The sequence below is a fragment of the Mesoplodon densirostris genome, chromosome 19 (assembly GCF_025265405.1).
Source record: "Mesoplodon densirostris isolate mMesDen1 chromosome 19, mMesDen1 primary haplotype, whole genome shotgun sequence".
Taxonomy (NCBI): Eukaryota; Metazoa; Chordata; class Mammalia; order Artiodactyla; family Ziphiidae; genus Mesoplodon; species Mesoplodon densirostris.
In genome coordinates, this window is record NC_082679.1 from 65,503,080 (window position 1) to 65,529,494 (window position 26,415).

General features: G+C 65.0%; 1 protein-coding gene across 3 annotated transcripts; it reads right to left on the reverse strand.

The window, feature by feature from the left end:
* Positions 1-734: 734 nt before the first annotated feature.
* On the reverse strand, positions 735-19,916 carry CBFA2T3 (CBFA2/RUNX1 partner transcriptional co-repressor 3). 3 transcript variants are annotated; one of them, XM_060083526.1, is made up of 11 exons: positions 19,778-19,913; positions 12,315-12,556; positions 12,120-12,209; positions 7,700-7,881; positions 6,803-7,026; positions 4,048-4,133; positions 3,259-3,459; positions 3,093-3,126; positions 2,751-2,819; positions 2,296-2,486; positions 735-1,042 (listed from the first exon to the last, which is right to left on the reverse strand). In XM_060083526.1, the coding sequence occupies exons 1-11, from the start codon at positions 19,896-19,898 to the stop codon at positions 743-745; spliced, it is 1,740 nt and encodes a 579-aa protein (XP_059939509.1). In that variant the 5' UTR covers positions 19,899-19,913; the 3' UTR covers positions 735-742. The 3 variants fall into 3 exon arrangements, with proteins under 3 accessions (XP_059939509.1, XP_059939508.1, XP_059939510.1); XM_060083525.1 differs by lacking the exon at positions 3,093-3,126 and adding an exon at positions 16,703-16,780 and having other exon boundaries at positions 3,261-3,459; XM_060083527.1 differs by lacking the exon at positions 3,093-3,126 and having other exon boundaries at positions 3,261-3,459; positions 19,778-19,916.
* Positions 19,917-26,415: the final 6,499 nt, after the last annotated feature.

A 26,415-nucleotide genomic window follows, 5' to 3' on the forward strand; every position in this document is an offset into this window, starting at 1 on the left:
GTGGGTCCGGCGTCCTTGGCTGGCTAGCTGGCAAGGTAGTTTACAGGTATGCTTCCTTTACCTTTTTTTAAAAAAACTTTTTGGATTTCTACTTAAAGCCAAACAGCTTGACATTAAAGGAAAAAAAAAAAAACCCTGAAACCAAAAATTACTACTTGAGTCTGAAATTGACATCTTTCTAACCGTCCCCACTGCACCAGCCACACACCCCGGGGGTGGTTTCAGTGACACAGCGGCTCAGATCTCCGGCTATAAAAGAACAGTTTTCTTTTTCCCTTTTGAATCAGGAAGGGGAGAAAAAAAAACCCCAGTTTTCTTTGTCCATTTCTGAGTAGCTCTTTTGCCAAACAGCCCCCCAAAATTCTTCAATGAAAATATAACCCACCAGACAATTAGATTTTTTCATTGAAGAGAAAGTGTGTGAAAGTCATAAAGAGAGAAAAATGAGAGAGACAGAGAGAGAAAGAGGGAGGGGTGGGTGTGGACGAGCCGGTCACCTCTGGCCGGCGTCCGTCCGGCTGCCTAAAGCTCGTCGGGTGGTTTCTGAGGATGCACGAAGAGGTTGAGGCGTGATCGTCAGGTAGCTGAGGAAGTTGCATTGATGCAGTCTTGTTGGTTCTGTGTTTTCTTTTGGAGAGAAGCAGTAGCAGCAGTGACTCCCAAGGTCGGCTCCCAGGTCTGGGCGCGCGTCTAGCGGGCCGGGCGGGGCCGGGTGGGTCGATGGGCACCGGGTCCTGGCGGGTCAGCGGGGCGCGGCATCCAGCGGGCCGGGCGGGCCGGGGGAGCCGGGGCGGGAGGGCCCCGTGGAGCCCGCCTCGCTGGGGCTGACGGCGGCCGGGGGCAGGCAGGGGCCCAGGCCTGGGGTGGCATCAGGCTGTCCGGGCACTGGCTCGACCGCTGCGGCCGAGGGGCCCTGCAGGCTCTGGCCGCACACATGGTGGTGCTTCTCCCAGTCCTTGTGCTGGCAGAAGGAGCCGCAGTAGCGGGCCGCGTTGCAGCCGCTGCACGTCTCGCTGGCCTTGCGCCCGCAGTTCCAGCAGCTCTGGATGTGAGGGGGCACGGTCAGAGGTGGCCTGGGCCGGCCCCCCAGTTCCCCAGAGTACCCATCCTGGCTGCAGACCAGGGAAGCACACACTCCAAACACACCTGCTCAGACCCAGCCACGACATCACCGAGCAAGAAGAGAAAAACCCCAGCTTGCGATGACCCTCTGCAGACACGGCCCCTCAGCTGGGCCGTTGTGGGGGGACGGGCTCCCACACCTCCAGCCCACCCCAGACAGGTTCATGGTGGGCCACAGCCCCCTCCCTCTCTTCCAGGAAGCTCTCCGGGCCTTGTCAGGGCTCCGATACAAGAACGTGGCAGCCCTGGAAGAGTCAAGAAGTGGGCTGCGCGGCCACAGCTGCGGAGATCCTGTACTTCCCCTACCACTGGGCCTCTGATCCTTTTGTCTGTAACCAGCAACGACCCCAGCTGCCCACACGAGCAGAAGGTGGGCAGGGATTCCAGCGAAAGGCCAGAGGCAGCAGCCCAGGCTGTGGGACGGGGAAGCCAAACCGCCCTGGGAGAAAGGCCCAAGCGCCCATTTAGCCCCCAAAGCCTCCTGCTGGCCACGCTCTGCAGGCATGCCCCCCGCCCCACCCTTGCTGCTCCCCAGATTCCTGCTGGCACACTCCCTCAAGGACTGTTCGGACGGACGGTACCACTAGCGGGCTTCCCTGACACCCACCGTCCTCCCTACGCACGTCCACGGCCTGAAGCGCCACAGGCTGTCCTTCTGTGTCCCAGCTCCCCTTGCCCCCTCGGGGCCGGCTCAGCACAGACGAATCCAGGGGGCTATGGAGAAGTGCCCTCCCGAGGACAGTCCCAGGACCCCTGGAGAGAGCCTCTCCCTCCTCCTAACCTCTCTGCCATCCAAGCCCTTCTCAGACAAAGAGAGAATACAGTGGACACGGAGGTACCAGCGCGGTGATTCTCACGCCCCACTGCTTGCCTCTGCTCTCACAGCTTAGAGGAGGCCTTGGCGTCTGCCAGCCTGGATTCAAATGACGGCCCCACCACCTCCTAGGGAGTGATCTGGGGTGAGCCATCTACCCTCTGGAGCCCTCAGTCTCCACATCTGTACAATGGGGACACCCACAGGACCTGCCTCACCAGGCCATGTGGGGTCAAGGGACCCCAGGGCTGCCCCAGGTCACGTGGCTGGGAAGCACGTGACCGGGAGGCGGCAGAGTGGGGTTCCGGCCCTGGACTGGGTTGCGGGTGGTGGGGGGCAGGGAGGGCGGGCGGCCCTACCTCGCTGGAGTCCTCCTGCTGGTTGACCACGGTGAGGGCGTCCTCGGAGGCCTGCCGCCGCGCCTCGGCCAGGGCCCGCTCCATCTTGGCTCGCTCCATGCTGATGAGCTCGTGGGCCTTGCGCTCCGCGTCAGACACAGCTTTCTGCAGCTCTGACATTGCCTGCCGCTTCACCTCGTTCACTGCTTCCTCTGCAAAGGACGCCCCGGCTGGTCAGCACCTGGACCGGCCCAGACGGGTCTCCCCTGCCCACAGCCCCGGGGGCGCGAATGGTCGCGGGGGGGAAACCTGCAAAGCCCACCCTCTACTGTAGTGTAGAGGACCATCCCCTGGAGGGCGGGGACTGGGCCCACGCCCACATTCTGAGTCAGCAGGCCTGGGCGCGCCCGCAGGGACCCCGACGCAGACGCAGGGGACGGCGAGAGGGTCTGGGGCCCCGGGCCACCCCCACTCACCAGCTTTTCTCCAGATCTCCTCGGGCATGTAGCTGGACAGGGTCCGAGGCACAGACTCCCGGTGGACATCTGAAACACAGGAAGGCCAGCATCACACACAGGACGGGGCCCACCCGACTGGGCCATGGGGGCAGGGTGTGAGCGTGATCTTGGGGGCGCCCAAGGTACCCATGGTGGAAACCCTGTTATCAGTTGCTGGGGGGGGCAGGGTGATGTCAGGGAGACTCTCGGGAGCCGATGGGCTTTGGATTCGGCTGGGAGCTGGGCCGAGCCTCGCCCCTCTGCGTCTCCACGGCCATCATGCAGGGGCCTCCCAGCGCCGGGCCCCTGGCCTATCGGAACCGAGAGCTGGGCCTCCCAGCGGGTCAGGCAGTGTCTGTGCGGCAGGCGGCCCCTCTTTTCCAGGTTACATGGTGTTGGGTGCTATTTCACTGCAGGGCCGTGTGAGGGCGCTGCCGTGGCGAGTGACGGCCTCGGCCCCGGTGCCCCGCGCGCGCCCACAGAGCACACCTAGCTGAGAGGCCTCAGCGCCCGCGGAGCTGCCGAGGGGCCGGGAGGCGGGCGCGGGGCCCTTCTTGCTGTCCTCGGCGGCGTCACTGTAGCGCCGGATCCAGTGGTTGAGCTCCTCGCGGTCGGCCTCCTGGCAGCGGCGCAGCACGGTGAGCGACCGCCGCGTCTTCTCGGCCATGTCCATGATGCAGTTCAGGAGCTGCGGGCACGCGGGGCCGGGTGAGCCACTCGATGACGAGGACAGCCGGGACACTGTCCCACACTCCGGGCCCGGCCAGCCCGCCCGCCACGCCTGCCCGAGGGGGCTCAAGGCTGCGGCCTGAAAACCCACCTCCACTGCCCGGAAAGACACCTGAGCAGCTGGGCGGGGCTGGGGAGGCGCCCGGGGCACCACACCAGCCGGGAGGCTTGTCCAGACCCAGGTCTGGGGCTCTCCCTGCAGCCCTCGAGGTGCGGTCTGCCCCGCGAAGCAGACGGGCCAGGGCCGCTCTGGGGACCACCCTTCTCTTGGGGTCCCCTCCCCAAAAGGACGCAGGGCAGGGGTGACCCTGAAAATGGTGTTAAAGGGTCCCACCCCCGCGGCCAGGGGACCTTTCTCCGGGAGACGGTCCGCGGGGCCCTAAAAGGGAGGGTGCTGAGGGGCCGACCAGGAGCGCACGGGCGAGCCTAGACAGGCGGGCGCAGGGCCAAGGGGGCGCACACGAGCCCTGCCCCCGCAGCGCCCGCAGGTTGGGCAGAGCGCCTGCGAGTTGCTGCGACGCCCCGTGGCCCGAGCCTGGACACTCACGTTGTTGAGGTGCTTCCACTCCTCCGACCACTCGCGCTCCGTGAGCCTGTGGTCAATCACTTCCTCAGGCCGGGACTCGTGCACGGCTGCGGAGGAGGATGATGCTCAGGCCCCGCCCCCGCTCCCAGGCCTCGCCCCCGCTCATCAAGCCCCGCCTCTGCTCACGCCCCTGCCACAGGCCCCGCCCCCACTCACGCCCCTGCCGCAGGCCCCGCCCACGGGCTGTGCCCTCCCGTGGAGAGGTGAGGAAGAGAACCCTGGGCACTGACCGTCTGCCCACTGCCCTGAGGGCTCAGGAAAAGGCCTGGCCTCTACCCATGCTTCGGAAGAAGAGGCCCTTGTCCCCATCCCGCGCTTTGGCCACGCCTCCCCCACCTCCAAATCCAGGCACTCTCTTTCTGCCCCCTGCTGCTGGCATAGTGGCCTCAGACCTCAGTCAAGGGGCTTCCCCAATGCTCAGGGCCTCCTGTGGCTACCTGGCTTCACCCATACTTTACTGCTTCCCCTGAGCTAGCTGGACTCCTATACATCCTTCAAAGCATAGGTCACAGGCTCCTTCCTCCTCAGCCTTGGGCTCTCAGGCTTCCTTAAGCCCCATGTATCTCTGGTTGTGTAGTAATTATAGGTGCTTCTTTGCTTATTCTCAGTCCTGCCAACAGGCTGTGTCAGTCCCCAGGGCAGGGCCAGTGTGGCCTGTTCACCTCTGTGTCCCCTGGGCCGAGCTCCAGCCTGGTAAGACGGGTGATCTGGCTTATCTGCTGGGTCTCAGGTGAGCAGGTCTAAGTGTGGTCTCCTGGGAAACAGTGGGGTCGGGAAAAGCCAGAGCCCTGACACTCATTCCCCATGGGACCTGGGCCCCTTGTCTTGCCTGTGGCCTCAGTTTCCCCATCCTGCCTACCTCCCGGAGGTGTGATAAGACTCCCGGGAGACGAGATGGAGGGGAGAGCCCTGGGTGTGGAGCAGGGCTGTGTGCTAAGGGCTTTACATGTTCATCCCTGACTCAGCCTCCAACCGTGTGTGTGTGTGGCGGGGGAGGGGTTCTGCTGTTATTTCCATTTTATAGATGAGGAAACTAAGGCTGGTTACAGGGACATATTGACCAAAGTAAAGCAAGGTCGGCTGGAGCTGGGGCTGTGCCCTTAGCCGCTGGCTGGTGTAGCTCCAGAGACTGAAACAATGGGGTGCCCACACCCTGTAATCAGAAACAAAACAAACAACTGAGAGCTGAGAAATTCACGCCTGCGGGGCAGTGTCTGGCTTCCTCACAGCAGCTCCTCCTACACTTTTTGAAATACCGAATATGCTCACCCCCACCGTGACCCAGCAGGGCCCATACTTCCTGGGCTGGGGTCTACTTAGGCCTTTCTTAGCCCCCAAACCTGAAACGCCTACCCACACTGCAGCAGAGGTGGGAGGTAGTGGACACAGCCCGCTGTACACCACCCTGCCCTGCTGCCCACGGAGCTGGGGCCTGCACCAACGCCCCAACCAAAATAGTGGCTGAGATCTGCCTGACAGCTGGCGTTTATTTTTGCTTTAGCAGAAGCGGGTGGGAATTAGCACCTGCCTGACCCGGCTGCAGGGAGCCAGACGCTGTCACCTGCTGCCCAGGCCTGGGCCTGGGCCCGGGCCCTGGAAGCTTCCGGGGGGAGGAGGCAGGGGCAAGGCCTCTGCTGACCCTTCCTCTGGGCCCACCATCGGTGCCCTGGGCCTCTGCCTCAGGGGCAGCTGTTTCCAGGTTTCCCGCACCAAAACGCTGGGGGGGGGTCCCTGGGGTGGAGGCTAATCCTATTCATCCCTTTGACCCAGCACAGAGGAAGGTCAGAAGGTCAGTCGTGGTAGCTAGATGACTTTGGGCCTGTCCGTTACCCCTTTGGGCCTCAGTCTCCCCATCTGTGACGTGGGCATGCTAACACATCACACAGGTGTGTCAGAACACATCGGGGTGCTGCCTTCTAGGACCCAGCAAAACATACAATGCCAACAAGAGGACCACCGGGACCTGCCACACCACCACCAGTAACAGCTGGGTCTCAGCACCCACTCTGGGCCAGGCCCTGTATGAACCCCCTCTCACCCCCTGAAGGCGGGGCTGCTCTTAGACCCAGCCAGCAGGGAGGAAGCAGGCATGCAGGGCATGTGACCTGCCCAAGGACACACCTGGGGGAGCTCCGAGGACCAGGCAGTCCTGCCCCCGGGGGGTGTCGCCCCAGCACCCCGCCTCCCTCATCTCCGTTCTTGCACGGACCACCCTCTATGGATTTGGTGTTGTGGTGTAGCAGGACCGGCCGTGTGTGCTCAGTGGTGACTCTGCTTTCCCTCGGGGCGCCTGGGCATTGGAGGCGGGGGCTGCAACTCCTGCGATTTGGGGACCCCCGACATGCCGGGTCTCTCCCGGCTGCCAGTGCATCCCGAGCGGCTCTAGATCCCATACCTGGCCCTGCAGAGCCCCCAGGACAGGCACCTCTGCAGCCACGGCGCCCACCTGCCATGGGGAGGGGCCCTCCTGGCCCTGAGGGTGGCGGTGTCGGGCTGCCCCCCCGGGAAAGATGGCCGTCCCTCAGGCTTCTGGGCGCAGCCCAGACGGGGTGGGGCGCAAATCTCTCCTCTGCACCCACGTCCTCAGAGTCCATCCTCCCCGGACAGACGCGGCCGGGCAGCGCCAGCGTTCACGTGCACACGGCAGCCACAGACGCTCCGCCCGCCTCCCACCTCCACTCGGCGCACGCGTGCACCCCCGCAGCGCGCCGCTCACCCAGCTGCCGATGGCGCTCCCGCAGCTCCCGGGGGTCAAGGTGGCGGTAGGAGTCCCGGAAGTGGTGGGCCACGGCCATGTCCTCCAGGCGGTAGTGCAGAGGCGGCGTGGGCTGGGGCAGCCCGTTGCTGGGGCTGCAGCGCTGGGCGGGGCTCAGGGTGCACGGCCGTTTGCTGAGGTGGTCCGGGTGCAGAGGGTCACGGTCTGACCCGTTCTCTTTGGTCCTGGTCCCAAGAGCAGGCAGGGGACAGTGGTCACAGGGCCACGATCCGTGGACAGAGGGGTGAGGGGAAGGTCGGGGCGCGGGCAGAGAGCGAGCGAGCGAGGAGGAGACAGACCGAGGTGAACAAGGGGAGAGACCAGACCCGGCCGCTGGGGGCCCAGCCCGGAGCTCCCCTCTTCCTCCTCCTCTGGGGCTCCTGGGGTGAGGTGGTCAGGAAGCCTGGGCCTCCTTGGAGAGAGTGGGGGACACACCCTCCCCCATCAGCAGGACAGGTACCCACGCTGTGACCCAGCAGTGAGGGCCAGCCCAGGCACCTGGGCACCTCGGGCTGCTGGACACTCGGGGTGCACGCCCAGCACGAAGGGAATAGCCAGGGCGTGCCGGCCAGGCAGTGTCTGTCCTGCCTCCGCCCCTGTCCTCCCGGGGCATCCGAGTCCTCAGGAGAACCCGCCACGGCCAGACAGGGTGGCCTCGCGGTGACTGAGCCTGTTCAGTGGCCTTGCACTTCAGGCTGAACCCGACCAACCCAGCAGCGGCTGCCACAGAACGCAACGTGGCATCGGCCTGCGTTCCCTCAGCCCCGGAACTGGGGTGCCCGCTAAGCCTCGGCGCCGGCGCAGCTCTCAAGGGTCAGGTAGGGAGAGAGCCGGCCGCTCCGCCGTCCCCCCAGGTACCTGTCAGGTGTCCTCCTCTTGCCGTTCTCGTTGACCTCCGGTAGGAGCTCCGAGGCGTCGCTGGGGGAAGAGGCGTTGGCGTCCAGCAGGAGCTGCTCGTGCTGGGCCAGGTACTGGGCGGGGGTCTGCTTTGCCAGGCGGGCGCAGTGCAGGAGCTCCCGCTGCAGCAGGGGCAGGTTAGCCTGCGGGGGGCGGGGAGGGGCTTGGACTGGCTGCTGACTGAGGTCAGGGCGCCAGGTGCTTGGAGGTGAGGCAGGGATGCCAATGGCCAGCCTTGCTGTGTGACTTTGGGCAAGCTGCATGACCGCTCTGGGCCTCGAGTTCCTCTGCTACAGTCTGGGGATGAGGGGGGGACCATGCCCCCCAAGGAGACCCAGCGGTTGGGGGTTTTTCCCCTTCACCAAGCTCCCTCCTGCGTTGGCATCAGGAGAAATCGAGGAGGCCTCCTCACCAGGACCCGCTGCCTGCGCCTCAGGAAACAGGCCCCAGACAACCGCCCGCACGGAGGAGGAGAGTGAGGCTCAGAGGGGACGGGGCAGCCCTGCGCACAGCTCGCCGCAGTGGACGAGCAGGACCCCAGCACACCTGCCGCGGACCCCAACGTGCGCTGGCTGGTCCCGCCTGCCCACTTTCTGCGGGCTCCCAGCCCAGCCTTGAATGAAGGCATCAGTGTACCCACACGGCTCTGGGTCGTCACGCCTGTCACCTCCCGGGGTCGGACACGACCACTGGGTTCCACATTTGTGGGCAAGGACACCACAGCACAGGGAGCAGAATGGCACGTGGGGGTGGGCACAGGATTCGAACGCAGATGCCGCCTGTGACCACCGTGCGTAACTGCCGTGCCCTCCTGCCTCCGCCCTGCTCTAGGCCCTCCCAGCGAGCACGGCAGGGCCCCGGGGGCTCGGCGGTCTCCCCAGAGCCACCGTGGGGGGATGCTGGCTGGGTGGGGGCGCAGCGGCAGGCCGCTTGGGAGGGCCAGAGTTCTAAGTATCTGTAACGAAGTGCGGCTCCCCAAGTTTCTCACGGTGTTTCAAAGCCACCTCGGCAGCCTCTCCCGCCTCTGCCCCACCAGCCCCCACTAGCGCATCCACCCGGACGCGCTCAAGCAGCCAATGCGTTTTTGTCAAGCAGCGCCGGCTGCCAGGCCTGTTTTTTTCCTACTTGGAGAGCTGAACAGGGGCCAGCCCGCCATCTGTCGAACACGTTAGGAGCATGAGCTGGGAAAGGAGGTCCCGGGAGGTCCGAGGACGCCAAACATCCTCCCTCCCCCTCGCCAGCCCCTCCTCTCCTGGTGCAGCAGGGCGGGGGACAGCACGGGCCCTGGCTGGTTGCTGTTACGGCCATGGAAACATCTGGATTCCCAGCCAGCTGGACCCAGCTGGGAGCCGGGGCCACGGGTGGAGGGCTGGCTGGGCGGGGCAGCATCTCCCAGCTTCCGGAAAGCCCCGCCACTCAGCCACGCACAGCGTCGGGCTCAGGAGAGGGTGCAGGGGACCTGGGGCCTTTGGCTGGGGGAGTGGGGACCAGGGCCCGGAAGAAACGCATAGAGACTATGGGGGGCGGTGCTCATCTCCTTCCTGGGCAGCAGTCCCAGTTCTGTCCCCAGGGCCTGGGAGGCCTGGCTGCCGAGAAGCTGGACAGACCGAGCTGGTGGGTCCCAGCTCCGCCACCTGAAAGAAGGTCCCGTGCTGCCCGCTTCACAGACGGGAGCTCTGGCCGGAGGGAAGTCAGTGTGTGCAAAAACACCCGCAGTCACTGGAGCAGGTGTCTCCCGTTCGCTGAGGGTTTATGATGTTCCCACTGCTTCCCCAAGGACCTCCTCCACTGCCCCACGCTCCACTGCAGGCCCTGCGTCTGCCCACCCTGGCTGTGCTGTGTGACCATGGGCAAGTCACTTAACTGCTCTGACTTCTGCCTCACCTGCAGCTGGAGCTGCAAGAAGCTCTGGCTCCTCCCATCCTGGGTGGAGCTTCTCATGAGTTAACTCTCCCAGTCCCACCTGAGGAGGTGGGCTGTCACACCCCAGGGACCCGGGAGGGGACTGGGAAGCGGGAGTTTTGGTTGCCCAAGGGCAGAGCTGGGTTTGAGCCGGGTGGGCTGGCCACTGCTCCTGCCTCTGCTATAGGAGATGGTGCCAAGGGCCACCACATGGGTGCGCCACGGTTGGGCCTGGGAGGCGGTCAATCCCCAGGAAGGCGGTGCCCCTGCTGCTCCCAGGTCACAGGTGGGGAAACCGAGGCCGCCCAGCAGGCCGGCATGCCCCCCAGGCTCCCTTCGGCACTCTGTGTGCTCAAGAGGCCAGGGTCCCACAGTGAGTGGGGGTGGGCAGGGGCGGGGCACTCCCCAGGCAGGGCCGCGGCGACTTGTCCACAAGCCCTGGGAACAGGACTGGCCACGCCCAGGAGCCCCACGTCAGGCAGACGAATGGACTCTGTCCCTGACAGCCCGCTGGCTCAGGGCCCTCCCCCAGCTGCCCCATCGCTAGGAGAGCAATCAGGGCACCAAAGCTCTGACAGCCCCGTGACAGTGCTGTGGGCAGGGGGCACACCGAGGCAGGCACTGCCAGGCCGGCACGTCCTGTCTGGCGTCTCACTGGGGTGTGCCTGGGAGGATGCTGGGATGCCAGGGCGAGCGGGCCTGGCGGGGTGGGCGCGGGGATGTGGGGTGTTTTCCCTGCTCTTGCTCCTCAGATAAACAAGGGCAGCTGACACGGGTGGGTGGGACCTCCGTGTAAATGTCTAATCTGACAGAATAGGCAGGCACTGCGCCCCCACGATGGGGAGCGTGGAGTCAGCAGTAAGTTGAAAGCAGGGAGGAGCGGGAAGGGCTCCTGATGAATTGCAAATGACTGCCAGATGGGCGAACCCTCAGCCCAGCTCTGAGTGAGCTCAGCGGGGTGTGGGCGGGAAGGCGAGAGGAGGGAGCGGATGTGGGGTCCCCTTGGAACGAGGTACGGGCCTGGGGCACACCCCTGGCAGGCTGGGAGGCTTGGAGCTGGAGGGATGCGGGTTCCGGCCTTGCTCCCCCCCTCCACCAGAGGGGACCTCAGGGCCTCAGTTTCCCTGCCTGTTAACCGGGAACAGTGGCAGTGTCTGCGCCACCCCACCCACCCCAAGGGCTGCTGGGGGCTCAGCAGGGGTAGCTGCAAAGGACACGTCGTCTGCAGAACACTTGAAATCCCCAGATGACGATGCCCCGTGTCAGTCGAGCACGTCCCAAAGTCTTTACCTGCGTGTCTCCCACAACCTTCCCAATAGCCTGAGAATGGTTCCCACTTCACAGCTGCAGAAACTGAGGCACAGAGGGGCAAACTACCTTGGCCCAGGACAGTGGGGGCTAAGTGGCAGGGTCAGGGCTCGCATCTGGGCACGTCTGGTATGGCCTGTCTTCAAGACCCTCTGAAAGGCAGGCCCCACCAGGGTGCAGCTATGCAGGCGAGCATGGCCCGTGGCTGGGAGCATCACCTGGGCCTGGGAAACGAGAGCCCAGCAGGCACTCCAAGGCGGGCATCTCCCAAGCGAGCTCTGTGGAACCTGACCTGAGGAGATGTGCGCCAGCAGAGGCACCCGTGGTCAAATACATTTGGGAAGCATTTCACCTCCACCCCCTCTGGGAGATGTGTAACCCTCAAGGGGAGCGAAGGCCCCGAGGAGTACTGCAGGGGAGACGTGGGCCTAACACTTGTCCCGGTTTTGTGCCCACACGTTGCCCAGCACCTTGTTAAAATGCAGATTCTGACTCAGTGGGTCTGGGCTGGGGCCTGGGAACCTGCATTGCTCACACACCCTGGTATTGCTGCCGCCAATCCAACACCAACTACCAAGAGGCCCTGGTCCACTGTTTATCTTCCGTGATTGACCACACGGCTGCCTTCCAACTGACACCCACTCACCCATCTGTCTGCTCACCCACATGACCACCGTCTGTCCACTGTCCCTCCCCCCTCACTCCGTTCCAGGTACACGGCCACCTCACTGCTCCTCAAACACAGCAGGCACACCCCTGCCTCAGGGCCTTTGCGCGTGCTGTCCCCGCTGCCTGGCTCTGTTCCCCGCTCTCCTCCCTCGCCCTTCTCCACCCTCATCAGAATGCACCCTCCCTGCAGCTCCAGAGTCTATGGCCGTTGTTGTCGGCTGGCACATAGCAGGTGCTCAAAAAATAGCTGTCGAGCGGCTGAGTGTATTGGCCACTAATAACAGGACTGAGCCTGGGAGCTCGGTCTCAGAGCACAGGGTGGGGTGGCTGACTACTCTGGCCTGGCAGCGAGCTTGCAGGAGTCGGCCGCGACGGGTCAGCACTGTTCCCCCCCGGGGGACAGGGGAGTCAGAGTCTCGAGAACAGTGGCTGATCTGAGCTGGCAGAGAAAAGACTCGGGGCTCCTGGGGCCCCAGCGCAGGGGAAGTGGGTTTGTCCCTACCTTCAGGAAGGGGATGACGAACGGCCGCAGCGGGAAGTTGGTGGCCTCCTGGAGCTTGGAATGGAACTCCTCGATGGTCAGCGTGGAGTTCTGGGGGGGGTGGGGGGAGAAAACACCTTGCTTCAGCCCGGGGAGAGGAGGGCAGAGACTGAGGGCTGGCCCGGCCCGGGGTCACCACGTCCCCACCCGACTCACCACGAGCCCCAGCACCAGCGTGCGCACGCGCTCCCCGATCTCCGGGGAGATGTCGCTGCCGAACTGCTGCAGGGTGGCCAGGAAGCGCTTGAGCTTGCTGAGCTGCCGCGCCCCGCAGGCTGGGGGCAGCTGCTGTGTGGACAGCGCGGCGGTGCACGAGGTGGCTGGGCCATTGCTGAAGCCGCTGGGCGTGGACGGGGTGCCACTGACGGCTGTGGGCGAGGGGCTGCTGCCGTTCATCACTGCGCGGGGAGAGGCGGGCTGAAGACGCAGCAGGGCAGCCGGGCCCCACGGACACCCTTTACAGACGCTCAAACTGGGGCCCCGGCCGGGTGGGGCCGAGAGTACAGGCGTGATCCAGGTGTGGCCCGGGCTCAGCGGCCCTTCGGCTTTGTTCTGGGCCGCGCAGCCAGGCCCTCCACACCCGGGGGACACCATGGCCGCACGCTGCCTGGCAGACACACATCTCCTGTGAACAGGTAGAGGGGCTTCCCCACAACTGGGATCTGCGGGCCCATCCTCCTCTTCCATGGGGAGGTCCCTCATCCCCCCAAAAGGGCAGTGACCACCCCCGCACCACGACGGCCCAAAGCCACGCCCCAGTGCCTACGCAGGTGCCATCACCCGCATGAGGGCCCCCGTGCCAGGCTGACGGGGCTCAAGGTGGGGCAGGGGAGCCTGGACCCCTGGGACAGGCGGGGCTGGATGCTGGCAGGGGGGACACCGCACAGCTGCTGTCTGGGGCTGCTGCACGGGTGGACGTGTGCGCACATGGGCCCCAGCTGCGTGCGGAGGACCAGCAGGTGACCTGAGGGGCCTGCGATGAGCTCATGCAGGGGCCCCAGGAGCAGCACTGTGGGTTCCTGTGGTGACAGACACTGGGACTGCTGTGAAGTGGACCAGAGGCAGGACCGTGATCCTCAGCTGAGTCTGTCCCCAGGGCCGGGGAGCCCTCCAGAGCCTGACCACCTGCACCCCTCTCCCCTGCACCAGGGCCTGCACAGAGGTCAGAGGTCGTGGGCTCCCAGGGCCCTCGGTGATGGTGGAGGGGGTCTGGACACGGGAAGGCTGCACAGGACCTGCGCCTTCACGCTCCTGTTCGCACACCCAACTCCTGCTCCCGCGCACGTCTGTGCTCCCTACACGACCGTCCCGAAGCTCACCCTCGCCCACGCCCTGCACTCCCCGCACCCTCCCTCCCTCAGCAGCCCTGCACACACCTCACGCAACACGCCAAACACACGTGCACTCATGCTTGCATACACGCGTATACGTGCATGCAGATACATCAATGTGCACACACGCCTATATGCACTGCATGCATGCACACACGTATGTGCACAGACCCAGTGCACAGCCCACAGACCTATGTACACACACACGTGCACACACATGCCCACAAGCACACCCCACATGCACACTTGCACACGTGTGCACACGGGCATGATGCAATGTAGCCCCATGGCACACCCATGTGCACACCCACACAGCACACAGACGTGCACACTAGCACATGCACACGTGCAGGCGCACTTCTCACTCACTCAACTGTGGTCCCCGAGGCCCGTGCCCTGGCCCTCCCGCCTTGTCTGGCTGGGTCTGTGCAGAGGCCGGGCGCTCACGCCTCGCCGGACTAGGGATCTGGGGATGCAGGACAGCTCAGAGCTGCTCTGTTCTCAGGGCCGGCTTTCTCCAGGGCTGCAGCATCTGCCGGGGCCTGCGTGTGGAGACGGGGAGCAGCCGCCCCTTTCTCCGGGATGGGGATGCTGCTGGGCTCGGCTCTGGGAAGCGGCCCCTCCTGCACAGCCACAGCACGGACGGCGGGTATGTCACTCTGCTCCTCCAGACCACGCCAGCCCGGCTATCCTGACCTGGCTCGGGGGGGTGACCTCCGGCGTCTTGGCCTCGCCCAGCCTGCAAGGGCGGGAGCATGTGAGGTGGCCGCATGCCCGGCCCTCCTCCCTGGGCCTCGGCTATCCCAGGGCTTTGGTTCTCCAGGTCCCGGTTGCCGGCTCCACCCGCCCCTGCAGGCCTGTGGGATGTAGCTCCCCTCCAGCCCTAGGCCTGCACCATCCCCCTGGGAGCTGGAACTGGCCCACCCCGTTAACCCTGAGCCTGTTGTCTAGCCAGCTCTGCTCGCACCTTCAGCTTCCATGACCTGCCCGCCGGCGACACCTGCGAACGCTCCCCCTGGCCCCCCCGCCCCGAGCTGTGGGCCAGGGACCGGCCACCTGAGCCACGGGCGATGGGCCTCGCAGTCCCTGAACAGTGCACATGGTGCTCAAGGTTGCCTCCCGTCCCCCGGTTGCCCCGGCACTCCACAGACCCTCAGAGGCAGCCTAACACAGCCCAGCCCTTGTGGGCGCAAGATAAGCACCCTGGTTGGGAGTGGACGTCCTGGACCAGCCCAGACATGCCGTGTGGGTGAGACTCGGGCCTGGCCTCCGTTTCCTCATCAGCAGACGGCCCTCGGCGCAAACCAGAGGTGGGGCTTCTGGGCCCGGAGGACCGGGTGCCCCCTCTGCTGCACGCTCCCCCTCGCGGGACCCAGGCTATCCTTCTCCCACCGGAAGGCGCCGGAAACGCTTGACCTGATTGCTTTTACGTCTTGGGTGATGGCTCATCAATAACCGGCCCCACGTAACAGAAGTTTGGAAAGCGCTGGTTGAAAGCCAGGGTTGGCGCCAAAGCAGACGTGCTGCCTGTGTGTCCCGAGAGGGGGCGGGCTGCAGGCGTGGCGACCTGCTCCGCTCCGGGGGCCCGTGCCCTCCACTCAGCCCTTGGTGCTGCTTCTGCCTCCCTGGAGACACAGCGCAGGTCGAAACCTGTTTGTCCCCTGGTCTGGGCAACCTTAGAAGCTCCTTCCAGGACCCACAGGTGACACTCCGGCTCAGGGGTAATCCTGCAGGACAGTCGCTCCGGGGACTTCCTCTCGCTCTGGGATGGAAGGAGCTCCAGACACAGAACACGAGGGGCCCTGTCCCTCACCCTTTCCGAGGTGTGTCCAGGGCACCCTTGGACCAGAAGCCCTGCTGTTGTGCTAACTTTCTCTGTCATTGTGGAGCTCCAGCTGACCCCTCAGTGGATGCCGACACACACACACACACACACACACACACACACACACGCACACCCTGGTCGAGACTGATGACAGCCGCTGGCGGTCACCCCAGACAGGCCGGGAGGTGGCCTGCTGCATGGGGACCTCACCGCAGCGGGGGCTTCTGGTCACTCACGGCAGAGCTGGGCTGTCGCTCGGGGTCTGGATCTTCAGGGGCTTCGAAGACGTGCGGCTATCCGTGCCTCCTGGGACCCCGCCCGCCAGCCCCTGGCCTGGCCTCCCTGGGGCGCCCTTACCCGCTTGCCCTCGGCGCCTGGTCCTCCCGGCGGCCGGCCTGCCCTCACCCGCCGCGCTCCCTCCCAGGCTGCTGGGCAGTCTCAGCAGCTTGCTAAAGAGACGCCGAAAATAACCCTCGGCCACAAGTGCGTTCATTCCCACAACAGGTGTGTTACTAAGATAGACCACACGTGTCCCGGCCGAGTTTTGGGGGCACAGCACAGCACCCCACGGCTCCCCCAGTCCCGGGGCCTGGGCCGGGGCGGGGCTAGGACGAGGCACTGAAAACGGCCCCTCCCACCAGCCCCCCTCCCAGCCTTGGTGCTGGGAATCACCATCCTCCTGTCCACATAAAGCTCACAGGCCTCACAGCACCGCAGCTCCGTGGACACGCCAGGCCCTAGATGATGCCACACCTGGGCTTACATCAGGCCGGTCCAGATGGGCGAGCCCGCTGTGCTTGCTGGCTGACACACACTGCCAGCATCGCCCCACAAGAGCCTCGCCTGAGGGCATCAGCTGCAGCTTGGGCACTTGGACGGGAACGTACACTAGTGACCAACATCCGCTGAGCACCCCGCGTGGGCCAGACTTCACGGTGACATGACCCAGGCCTTCGTGTGATCACCCTTGGCACTGGCTCCGTAACTTTCTTTCTATAGGTGGTGGTCCCTGCCTGGGGACATTGCCTGGAAGGGTAAGAATGGGGTCTGCCCCAGGCTGGGGTCTGCCCTTGAGATGGGCTGCGGACTGGCCACTGACATTTGAACTTCTTGCAACTCTGGGACCTGCCTGATACGCCCTATTTTGCGTTGGGGAAAAGGAAGCTGAGCGAGGCCCTCCGTCTGCCCGAGGTCACAGGGCGTGTGAGCGGCAGGGCTGGGTGTGAACTCGGTCTGTGACTTGGGGTCCTGGCTGCTCTGCTGTCCTGGGTGTGTCCCCTGGGCTCCCCTAAGAGAGGCCTAGCCCGGCAGACGCAGGGGTGCAGGCTGAGCAGTGGGCGCCGGGTGAGGACCTCCCGGGAGGCCGTGGTTTTTGTTATTTTACTTACAAAGACAGACCATAGACCATTTTAAGCAGCCATGAAAACGGCCGTGGGGCAGAGACATCGCAGGCCCGTCCTCTCGATCTGTAAGCAAAATAAGAAAAACACGCTGTGAGGAAGGAGGCCGGGCACCGGACTCTGCCCTGGGGGGTGTCTACAGTCGGCCCCTCCCCTGCCTCTCGACAGCGTTTTGGGGACTGGGACTCTGTTACCACCTTGGGCCAGTCCACAACCTTCTCTGGGCCTCGGCTTCCTTCTCTGAAAAGTGGACTGGTTCAGGAGATCTCTTAGGGCCATTTCTGGTGGGAACTTCTGGGGCTCCACAAGAATTCTGGCACCTCCCTGGGTATGGGTGGGACACCCTGGCTCTTCAACAGCTGTGTTTCTGGAAAGCGCCTGGTGACCCCACTCGGCGCCATCCTCAGGGACCCGGAGCCCAGGTGATGGGCTTGAGGTCAACAGACAGACCAGTGGTGGCTCTGAAACGAAGCCCAGGCCTGAGCTGCCGTGAAGGGCAGGAGCACCCGAGAGGGAGAGAGACTTGATTCGTCTGAGCTGGAGTTAGCGGGCAAGAGCCACACGGAGACAAGCTGCACCAGCGTACACAGAGACTGAGCCCCCGTCACAGGGGGTAATCAAGGGCAGGATGGAGCGCTAGCCCCTGAAGCGCTCTCCAGCTGCCGAGTAGCTCCTCACATCCCTCCCCAGAGTTCTCTCAGCCCTCTGCCCCCAGCCTGAGCCACACCACAGCTTCAACTCTAAAATGAATTCATGCCCAGGGCAGTCACCAGGCAAGGCAGGAAGAACCACAGCCCTCAAGCCACGGCTCAAGGTCAGTCTCTGGTCAGCTTGGCTCGCAGGCCTGTCCTGGGGAATCTGGGGAGGTTCTTGGCAGGAATCCACAGGGAACGCAGAGGCTCCGTCTACTCTGGCTCCCATCAGCCAGGTGCACAGACGCGGTTAACCACCCTGCTTTCAGGGAATTCGTGGGTCAGGGAACAAATCTGAGGCCACCTTGGAGGCAGCCAGATAGCACTAGGCGTCCGCTTGGGCAAGAAAGGCCCTCTTGTCTCTCATAACCTCCATGCTCTAAACGGCGCCGGGACCCCAGCGAGAGGGGACGGACCCTGAGCCACACGCAGGCTGCCACCCGCACGTCTGTCTGCAGGCCTCACGACGGCGAGCTGGTGGTGCCAGCTGAGCCCAGCCCAGTCCACAGCCTGGAACATCTGGTTCCCAGACCAGCACTTTCTGGAACACGGGCTCTTGGACCAGGAAGAAAAGCAGGCCAGGGAGTCGTGCCCACGAGGGTCGGGGTCCCCGGGTCGGAGCCCTCGACCAGACCCTCAGGTGGTCTGCTGGTCTCTCCTGCTTGGCACTGGACAACAGTTGCGGGGCGGGTCATCTTCCCAGGGGCAGCTGCTGTTACCCCGTCGGGAAGAATTCCTGTTTCCGCCCCGGCTGAGCGTACGCGGGGGAAGTTTCGCCAGGCCGGAGCCTCCCCTCTCCACCCACGAGGCCACACGGGGAGGCAGCGGTCAGTGGACGGAGACCGGCCTGCGGCTCAGCCCCAGGTGAGGACTGACTCTTCTGGAAAAGAGGGAGGGGTGACTGGCCGGCCACAGTCCCCGGGCGAGAAGAGCGAATGAGACAAAGCGCGGCCACCTCTGGCCACTCCCGTGCGGCCAGCGCAGGCTGCGCACCCAGGATGGCGGAGGGCAGGGCAGGAGGCAGGGCTGGGCCCACCCCAGTCTCCGGCACACGTGGGGACCCTCACTCAGATCGACCCCGGGGGGACAGAAGCTGGAACGTTCTGTACCAAGCGATGTGTGGGGACGGGTGCTTGGCCACTAAGCTCCTACTGTGCAGGGGTCGCCCTGCTTTCAGGTGGCGGCACCTAGGAGCAGGTGGTGTTGCCCCATCTACCAACAGAGACCAGCTCACAGCCAACATCCTACAACAAGGGGCCCAGCCCGACCTCCTTCTCCAGATGGGGGCCGCTGCCCGGCCTCGGAGGGCAGAGCCAGCACGCTTCACGCCCCGGAATACGAGGAGCAGGCCAGGCCCTGTGGCCCACCCTGGGCTCTGGGCAGAGCCAAGGACCCCGGGTGGGCGGAGTGGAGCCCGATGAACCCGGTGGGAACCAGGGGCCACCAGGCCAAGGCATCTGAGGTTCCTGCCCCAGAGACGGGCTTCATGAGGGTTTCAAAGCCTGGGGAAGGGTCTGCCGGTGTGCGGCTTTCTGGCTTCTGAACATGTGGGTGGGGGAGGCACGTGGACTGCCTGCCAGAAACACCTAGGACACACTGCTGAGCCCCCGGCCGAGGGGACAGGGAACACTGTCCCCCACACCAGCCCAAGCTGCGGGTCTCCTTCCCAACTGCTCTGACGCAAAGGACCGGGGCTCAGGTGGTGGCTGTGGATTCTGAAGCCCACCCAGACCCTCTGTGTGTGCCGAGACGCTCAACCCAGGGCCCAGGGCCAGCGAGGTACCACCTGGGGGTGAGTTCTGCCCACCACGTTGCTGGCAGCTGAGGCCCCCCTGACCCCAGCTCCTGGCTCACCCACACACCTGGCTCAGGCCTGGCCGCAGAGCTCCTCCGAGGCCTGCCTCCGATGGGCCCTCCAGGGCGTGCAGGCCCAAAAGGATTCACCCACATGCAAGTGACCTGCTGTGTGACCGTGGGGAAGCCCCCATCCCTCTCTGGGCTCCAGTATAGCAGCTGACCTTGACGAAATGCTCACCGTGTACCCACCGTGCTAAGAACTTCTATTAACTCACTCGCCCTCACAGCAGCTCCGTGAGGCAGGGGCCATGACCAGCCCAGCTTTACAGATGAGGAACGCCAGGCCCAGAGAGATTAAGAAGTTTGCTCAAAGCCTCACAGCTACCAAGCAGAAGAGCTGGGATCCGAACCTCAAAGCTTGGGCCCTGACCCATGATGAGATCCTCCGTCTTAAAGGCCCAACAGGGGCGTTTACAGGTCCAGGATGGAAGCTCGGACCTTAACGGGCTCGAGGGACCCCCGGAGGTGCCTCTCCCCGCTGTGCCCCTCGGGGCTGGGCCCTGGGGTTACTCACTTGTGTGGGGTGTGAAGGGGGGCTGTCGCGTGGCCCCCTGGGACGCGGCGGGCGGCGGGGGCGGCATGCTGGGGGGCGTGGCCCGGGGCTGCGTCTTCACCTCGGCTGGGGAGCCAGGCATCGCGGAGGCCTTCTCCTTCCTGTCCGCTGTGGGCGCCACGGTCACCGGGGTGGGGGAAAGGAGAGAGAGAGCACGGGTGAAGCAGGCCGAGGGGCACAGGGGTCGGTGCCGCCCAGCCCCACCTGGTTCCCGGCTAAGGCCCCCAGCAGCTGGACGTGGGCCTATGTTGCTGGGGGCCCAGGTGGGCGACTCCCAGCAGGCCCCCACGTGGCTTCTGGCTCTGCCTACAGAGCCCGTCCCAGGCCCCAGCCTGCCCCAGATAAGCCCCAGGTGTGCTCACAGGTGGCTGACATCCCACCCACCTAGGACCGGAGAGTGGGCTTGGGTCAGCCCATTTCAGGTGGTCTGGAGGGTATAGCTTTCAGAACTTTGGCCAGCCAGAACTGGGCTGGAGTTCTCACTGTGGAAGTGGCCCTGGGGGAGCCTGGATTGTCTCTCCTGAAGACCAGGGAGTCGGGCGGCATCCCCCAAGCCTGCGGTACCCCGACTCTGCTTGCATCAGCCCTTCCTGGAGGGCATGTGCAGACAGCCTCCCCACCCCCATTTCTGAACTCAGCAGGTCCGGAGCGGGTCTGAGACTCTGCACTTGTAACAGGCTGCCAGGGAGGCCCCCGGGGCGGCAGCTGCCCAGGTATTCTTTGCAGGTGGAGGGGGGTGAGCCTCTGGGCCTCCCCGCTCCATCTTAGCTCAGGGTCAGCCAGCACCGCAGCAGGCCGCAGAGACCCGGGAGCAGCGGCTGGGATTGTGGGTGGGCGTCCCCACCTGTAGCGAATAGGCACAGCCCACGTCGCCCCAGCCACTGCTCGCCCTGCTGACACTGACGGAGCCTCCCGGGGGCCGGGGGCCGATGGGGCTTGACGCCTGTCAGCCGTCACCAGGACTGCAGCTCTGTCCCTCTGCCTCTCCCCATCCTCCCCTCCCAGGGGTCCCGCAAGATCTGGGCAGAGGTGGAGACGCACATGCACCCGGGCAGCCACCTCCGTGGACAGCGACAATGCTAACATACGGTGTTTACCGCTACCTGTGCCCCAGACCGCGCAGACCTCCCCTCATCTCTCCCACATCCTCCTTTACAGAGAGGAGACGCCCTCGGCACTCCAGGGCCCAGGGGGTGAGGGCGGAGAAGCCCCCTCCCCACTGGGCCCCACGGAAGGGGGAAGCAGCCGGTCACCAGCAGCCACCCGGCCTCGCAGCACCTGCTGTCCACTCAGCTGGCCTCCCTCCCGCCGGGCGCCCTGCCCCCCAACAGCCCGCCTGTCAGGAGGCTGATGGCCTGGCACACGTGTGCCACAGCTGTGGGGGCCCGTCAACGCCACGCCTGGCTACGGGGCTGGCGGCCAGTCCCCAGTGACAACCAAAGAAGGAAAACGTGGCCAGCGCCGTGGGCTCCAGGCCACCTCTGTGGGGTGCAGCCCCATCCTGGCCAGCCCTTCATCTGACCAGGCCACCCTGGGGCAGGCAGTCCTGCCACCAGGCCAGGGAGGGCGCTTAGGATGCCAGGCTGGGACGCTGGGGATGCAGGGCCTGGTCGGACCTTCCAAAGCCCTTACACCTTGGGGCTTCGCCGGAGCATCCCGGGTGGCGCAGACCAGAGAAGTGGATGGAGAAAAGCCGGCGGGAGGGGGCCGTCAGGGAGGGTGGGCCGAGTGTGCCCGCGATGACGAGGGTGCCACATTGCAAGGAGTCTCGCGCCCACCCCACGGATGCCTGCCAGGCCTGTGGACGGAGCGGGCAGTGCCCTGCTGGTGCCCGGAAAGCAGGCCTGAGGCCGCCCACTTACAAAGGAGACACACACGCTCCTGGCGGGTGACTGTCACGGCTCCTGTTGTTCCCAGGAAACCCTGTGAGGGGGACGCTGCTGCCGGCCCTGCTGTACAGGCAGGGAGAGGTGCGGCAGTCCACCAAGGGCACACAGCACGCGTGGTTTGGGCGGGTCTGCAGGGCTCCGAGGCCTGGTTGTCATCAACGCGAACTCTCCTCCTTGCAGGAGAGGCAGTTCTGGGAATCAAACCCAGGTGGATGGAGGCTCCGGGCTGGGTGGGTGGGGGCACCCCTGCGGCTCTCCCAGGTCCCACCTCCAGCCCTGGGTCTTGGGTCCCCAAGGGCTCTGCACGGTAGGGCCACAGGTGCAAGAAACCCCACAAGTCTTTTTTTTTTTTTTTTTTTGCGGTACACGGGCCTCTCACCGTTGTGGCCTCTCCCGTGGCGGAGCCCAGGCTCCGGACGCGCAGGCTCAGCGGCCATGGCTCACGGGCCCAGCCGCTCCGCGGCATGTGGGATCTTCCCGGACCGGGGCACGAACCCGTGTCCCCTGCATCGGCAGGCGGACTCTCAACCACTGAGCCACCAGGGAAGCCCACCCCACAAGTCTTGAATCTTGTTTGAGTCTAGCTCTATTGCCTCCTGGCTGTGTGACCCAGGGCAAGTCACCTCACCTCTCTGAGGTGGATGTAATGGCTGAGGGCACGCTCTCCGGGAAATTCGGTCCTGGTTTATGGAGCAACTTGCGTGCCGGGACCCTGCTCTTGAGGCTGCCCTCGGCACATACCCCAACCCCTAAAGCAGAAGCTGACAGAGCAGCTCGGGGAAGAGCAGAGGTGGTGTGGAGACGGTGAGCAACAGCATTTGTGGACAAGGGACAGAGAGCACAAAGGCGGGAGGGAGTGTGCAGGGCATTGAGAGGAGGCTGGCGGGGCCGGGCTGGCGGGCAGCAGGGAGCCAGTGAAGGTTCTGCACAGCATCCAGAGACGTCGTCTCTCCTGCCTGAAACCCTCCAGCAGCTTCCACTGCATGTGGGGCTTCCCAGGGTCCTACCCCCCGGCCCGCTCCCATGACACCCAGAGCCCCAGCTCCGAGCCCTCGCACACCCCCCGGACCAGTCCCCCTTCCCTCCTGGGGGTCCCGCTCCGACCTCATGTCCTCAGGAGAGGTGTCCCCAACATGAGACATGAGGGTCTCTGGCTCCCCTGGAACGTGATGCCCTGAGATGACCTTGTTTCCTGGCTCACCCGTCGCAGGGTTTCTGGCTGGGCTGTCACTTCTGGAAGGCGGGCCACGAGAATGAGGTCACCACCGGCAGCCCTCCTAGAGGAGGGGTCTCCCTGCTCAGGGGCCAGAGGGGGCCGGTCGGGGGGTCCTGGCTGCCCCGGCTCCCAGGTGGGCCGACACGGGGGCTGCTGAGGGGCTGTGGATGCAGCCACCGCTCGCCCTGCACGCTGGCCAAGCGAGAACAGCAGGGCGCGAGGGACCTGAGTCCCACCCTCCTGACGAGCGGCTGCCTCTGGGCTGGGATCCTCACCTCCCCGGGGGGGCAGCACAGGTCAGAGGAGGAGAAGCGTTCTTAGTGGGGGCCCGGGCACCCACCGTGGCCACGCCCCCCGTGGTGGCAGTATCCTCTCGCCACCTCTGCGCCCCTGAGCTGTGTGTGGAGCCCTGGTCAGCCCGTGCTGGAGCCAAGCCTGCCCGCCCGCTGGCCTGCGTGGCCTGAGGGCACACGGCTAACGAGCTGCCAGACAGGCAGCCTCACTCTCCCAGGAGCCGGCTTCCTGCCCAGCCCCTTTCAAGGGCCCGCGCCAGCCGAGGGCTGCTCCCTCACCCCCTAAGACCCGCTGCGAGGCTCGGACCCCCGAGGGCTATGGCACAACCTTACTGCCCATCTGGCAGCCTGGGTAGGGCCGTGTAGGCAGGACCCTGCACCCACAAGCCAGCACGAGCAGGAGCTGGCCAGGACGTGGGGGCCTGGGGAGGGGCCCGTTGTTGGGTGCTGAGTGCTGGGGACTGGCGAGGGGGTAGCTCCCACCCCCGCCAAGGCTGCCGAGGGTGACAGCGTGGTCAGCTCAGCTGGCAGGGGGTACGTCCCGGCAAGGTCCAGACTCCGCCCAGAAAACCTGGGCCGGCCTTGTGGGGCAGCTCTTCCCCCCTCCCCCATTCTCAGGTACCTCTGCCCCCAGCGTCCACTCCCAGGGGTCCTCAGCCCCGGGGGGAGCCAGGCCCCATGTGCTGCACGTCCACACAGCAACTCGTTGGATCCTCATGGCCTCCGCAGAGGCGCTATCAGGGCCCCTGTACCGTGGCACCCTGTGCCCCGCCTATGAGAGGCACTGACCCCATCCATGGGACGCCGGGTTCCAACGGTCCCCCTGCACCCACCCCAGGTCTGTGTTTGCCCCACTCCTGATTCTAGGGTCACTGGGGGTCCTCAACCCCAGAGACCCTCCACCCAACACCAGGGGTCTTCCTACACAAGCCCCCTTTTAGGGAGCTCTGATTTAGCAGGTCGGTTATGGGGCACAGGCAGCTGAATGTATGTCAAGTTTTAAGTTCCTTTTTTCTTATGAGATTAATGCATAAATAACAGCTTCCCCCATGAGGGCTTAGCACGTGCCCCTCATGCATCAGCTTGCCCGCCCCTCAGGACCCCAGGGACCGACTTTGACTAAGAATTCCATACCCCTGCTCGAGGACGCCCTGCACCTCAATAGTAGCTCCAGGAGGCAGGTCCTGCCATCGCGCCCATTTTATAGACAGGGAAACTGAGGCTCGGGGAGGACAAGTGACTTGCTCAGGGTCTCAGAGCCTGAGGGCAGCAGGGACCGAGCCTGGGGACTCTCCATCAGAGCCTCAAGCCCCCGTGCCCTGCAATCGCCAGGGAGATTAGAAAGTTCTGAAGCCAACCCAGGGCTCCCTGCATGGGCCGACCAGGACACGGAAAGGGCAGCTGCCTGGGGTTTGAGGTCGGGGCAGGTTCATTGCTCTGAGTCAGTGGGTGACGCCCCGGGCGCCCTGACTCTGGGGCAGGGGAGCACCAGGACCACCTTCCCAACTCCTCGGGCTCTTTCCAGATGTTAGAGCTCCAGGGAGGAAGAATCGGGCCGGCCACAGCATCCCTGTCCCTTCCCCAGCCCCGTCAGCAGCCAGGGGCCAAGCTGGCAGCCACGGCAGCCACAGAACCCCGCACAGAAATGAAGCAGGAGACGGGGCGGAATCTGAAGACACGTCTGGGCTTATCCCCAACCGGGGCTCCCCGCCAGCTCTCCTGGAGTCCCGCACGGTGCCTTGGCCGGAACGGCGGCCCTTGTGCTGGCGGGCGGGAGACATCTCTAGGGATGCCAGACCCCTCACCCATGGTCCTGGCTCAGAGGTAGGCAGACAGGGGCGAGGGGCCCAGCCCACTCGTGACCGTCTCACAGCCCCCGGAGGCAGACGGTGCGCTGCTCCATCCTACAGACGGGGGACCGAGGCACAGAGAGGCCAGGGGACCTGCTCTGTTCACACAGCTGAGAACGGGCTGGAGGTGGCCCCAGCATCTTACCGCCTGCCCCGAGGGCTGCCGCTGGAGGTGCCCCCATCCATTCTTCTTCTGTCCGTCCCCCCCTCCCCACCGCCCCATTCCGATCCTGTAGGGCGGGGGGTGGTCCCCGCTGGTGATATCCAGTGAGCCAGAGGGTGAGACGTGAGCAGCCCCCCTCGGAGCTGGACTTCCTCCTCCGGCCTCTGTCGCAGCCCCACCCACTGGCCCGCACTCCCAGCCCTCGAGAACATTCCCAGACCCCTGCGTCGCTCCCCAGGGCCCCTGGGAGACTCTGCGTCTTTCCCAGACCGTGGCTCCAGTTCCCACTACACGTCACTAATCCGTTGACAGAGGAAGCTGCTCTCTGAGGCCGGGCGAAGCGGTGGGAAAGAACATGGAATGTGCGGAACAAGCCACCCCATCCATCACTGTCCTCGTCCTCCTGTGTTCCCAGCCCGCCCTGCCCGTCTGAGAACTGGCCACAGCCCAGCACTCCCAGCCCTGGGGTTCTAGAACCCTCCATGGGAAGGGGGCCGTTAGCATCAGAACAGCCCATTCCCCATCCGTGCTGCCGCAGAAACAGCGGGCCCCGCTTTGATCTTTTGATTCTGCCGTTACCTCATTTGACCCTCACAGAAGCCTCAGGAAGTGGGAAGGTGGGAAGGCGGGCCGGTACCAACAGGTAAAACAGTTACGGTGACGGAGTCCGGACTGCGAGCCAGGCCTGAGCTGAGCAGGCCACACGGGTCTCCTGGCCTGGGAGGTGGCAGATGAGGAGACCGAGGCTCAGGGCCCAGAGGCCACTCTCTCTGTGGGGTCTTGGGATGTGACCTGTGGCGCACCCACACCCAGTTCTTGGCACTGACCCGCAGGCAGGCAGGGCTCCCCAGGCCCATGGGAGGCTCAGCAGGAGGCCTGCACCCTGAGGGGGAGCCCTGTGCCTTGGCCCCTCCCCTGCGAGTGGGTGGCCCCTGGGCACACTGCCCGGCCTCAGTCTCTGCAGCTGTAGGTAGGGGGCGAGGAGGGAGCCCCACTGGGCCCGGCTCTGAAGTGCTGGCCTCTGCCCTGGGCCAGGCAGCCGACCGAGGTTCTGAAGCTCCTGCCAAAGTGGACCGGACGCTGGACTTTCTTGGAGGCAGAGGGGCGAGCTGGTCCCTGAGACACGTTTCCTAAGAGCATTACCAGGTGCCCCCTACCCCTCGGCCGGCATCCTGAGAGTGCCCGCAG

What these genes read in the sequence shown, in the direction of transcription:
- CBFA2T3 (XM_060083525.1), bottom strand. Translation starts at nt 19,898, where the DNA reads ATGCCTGGCTCCCCAGCCGAGGTGAAGACGCAGCCCCGGGCCACGCCC. An exon ending in CCCCTTCACACCCCACACAA is followed by an intron (nt 16,781 to 19,777) that starts GTGAGTAACCCC and finishes TTTTGCTTACAG; the next exon opens with ATCGAGAGGACGGGCCTGCG. An exon ending in TCGTCATCCCCTTCCTGAAG is followed by an intron (nt 7,882 to 12,119) that starts GTAGGGACAAAC and finishes CGCCCCCCGCAG; the next exon opens with GCTAACCTGCCCCTGCTGCA.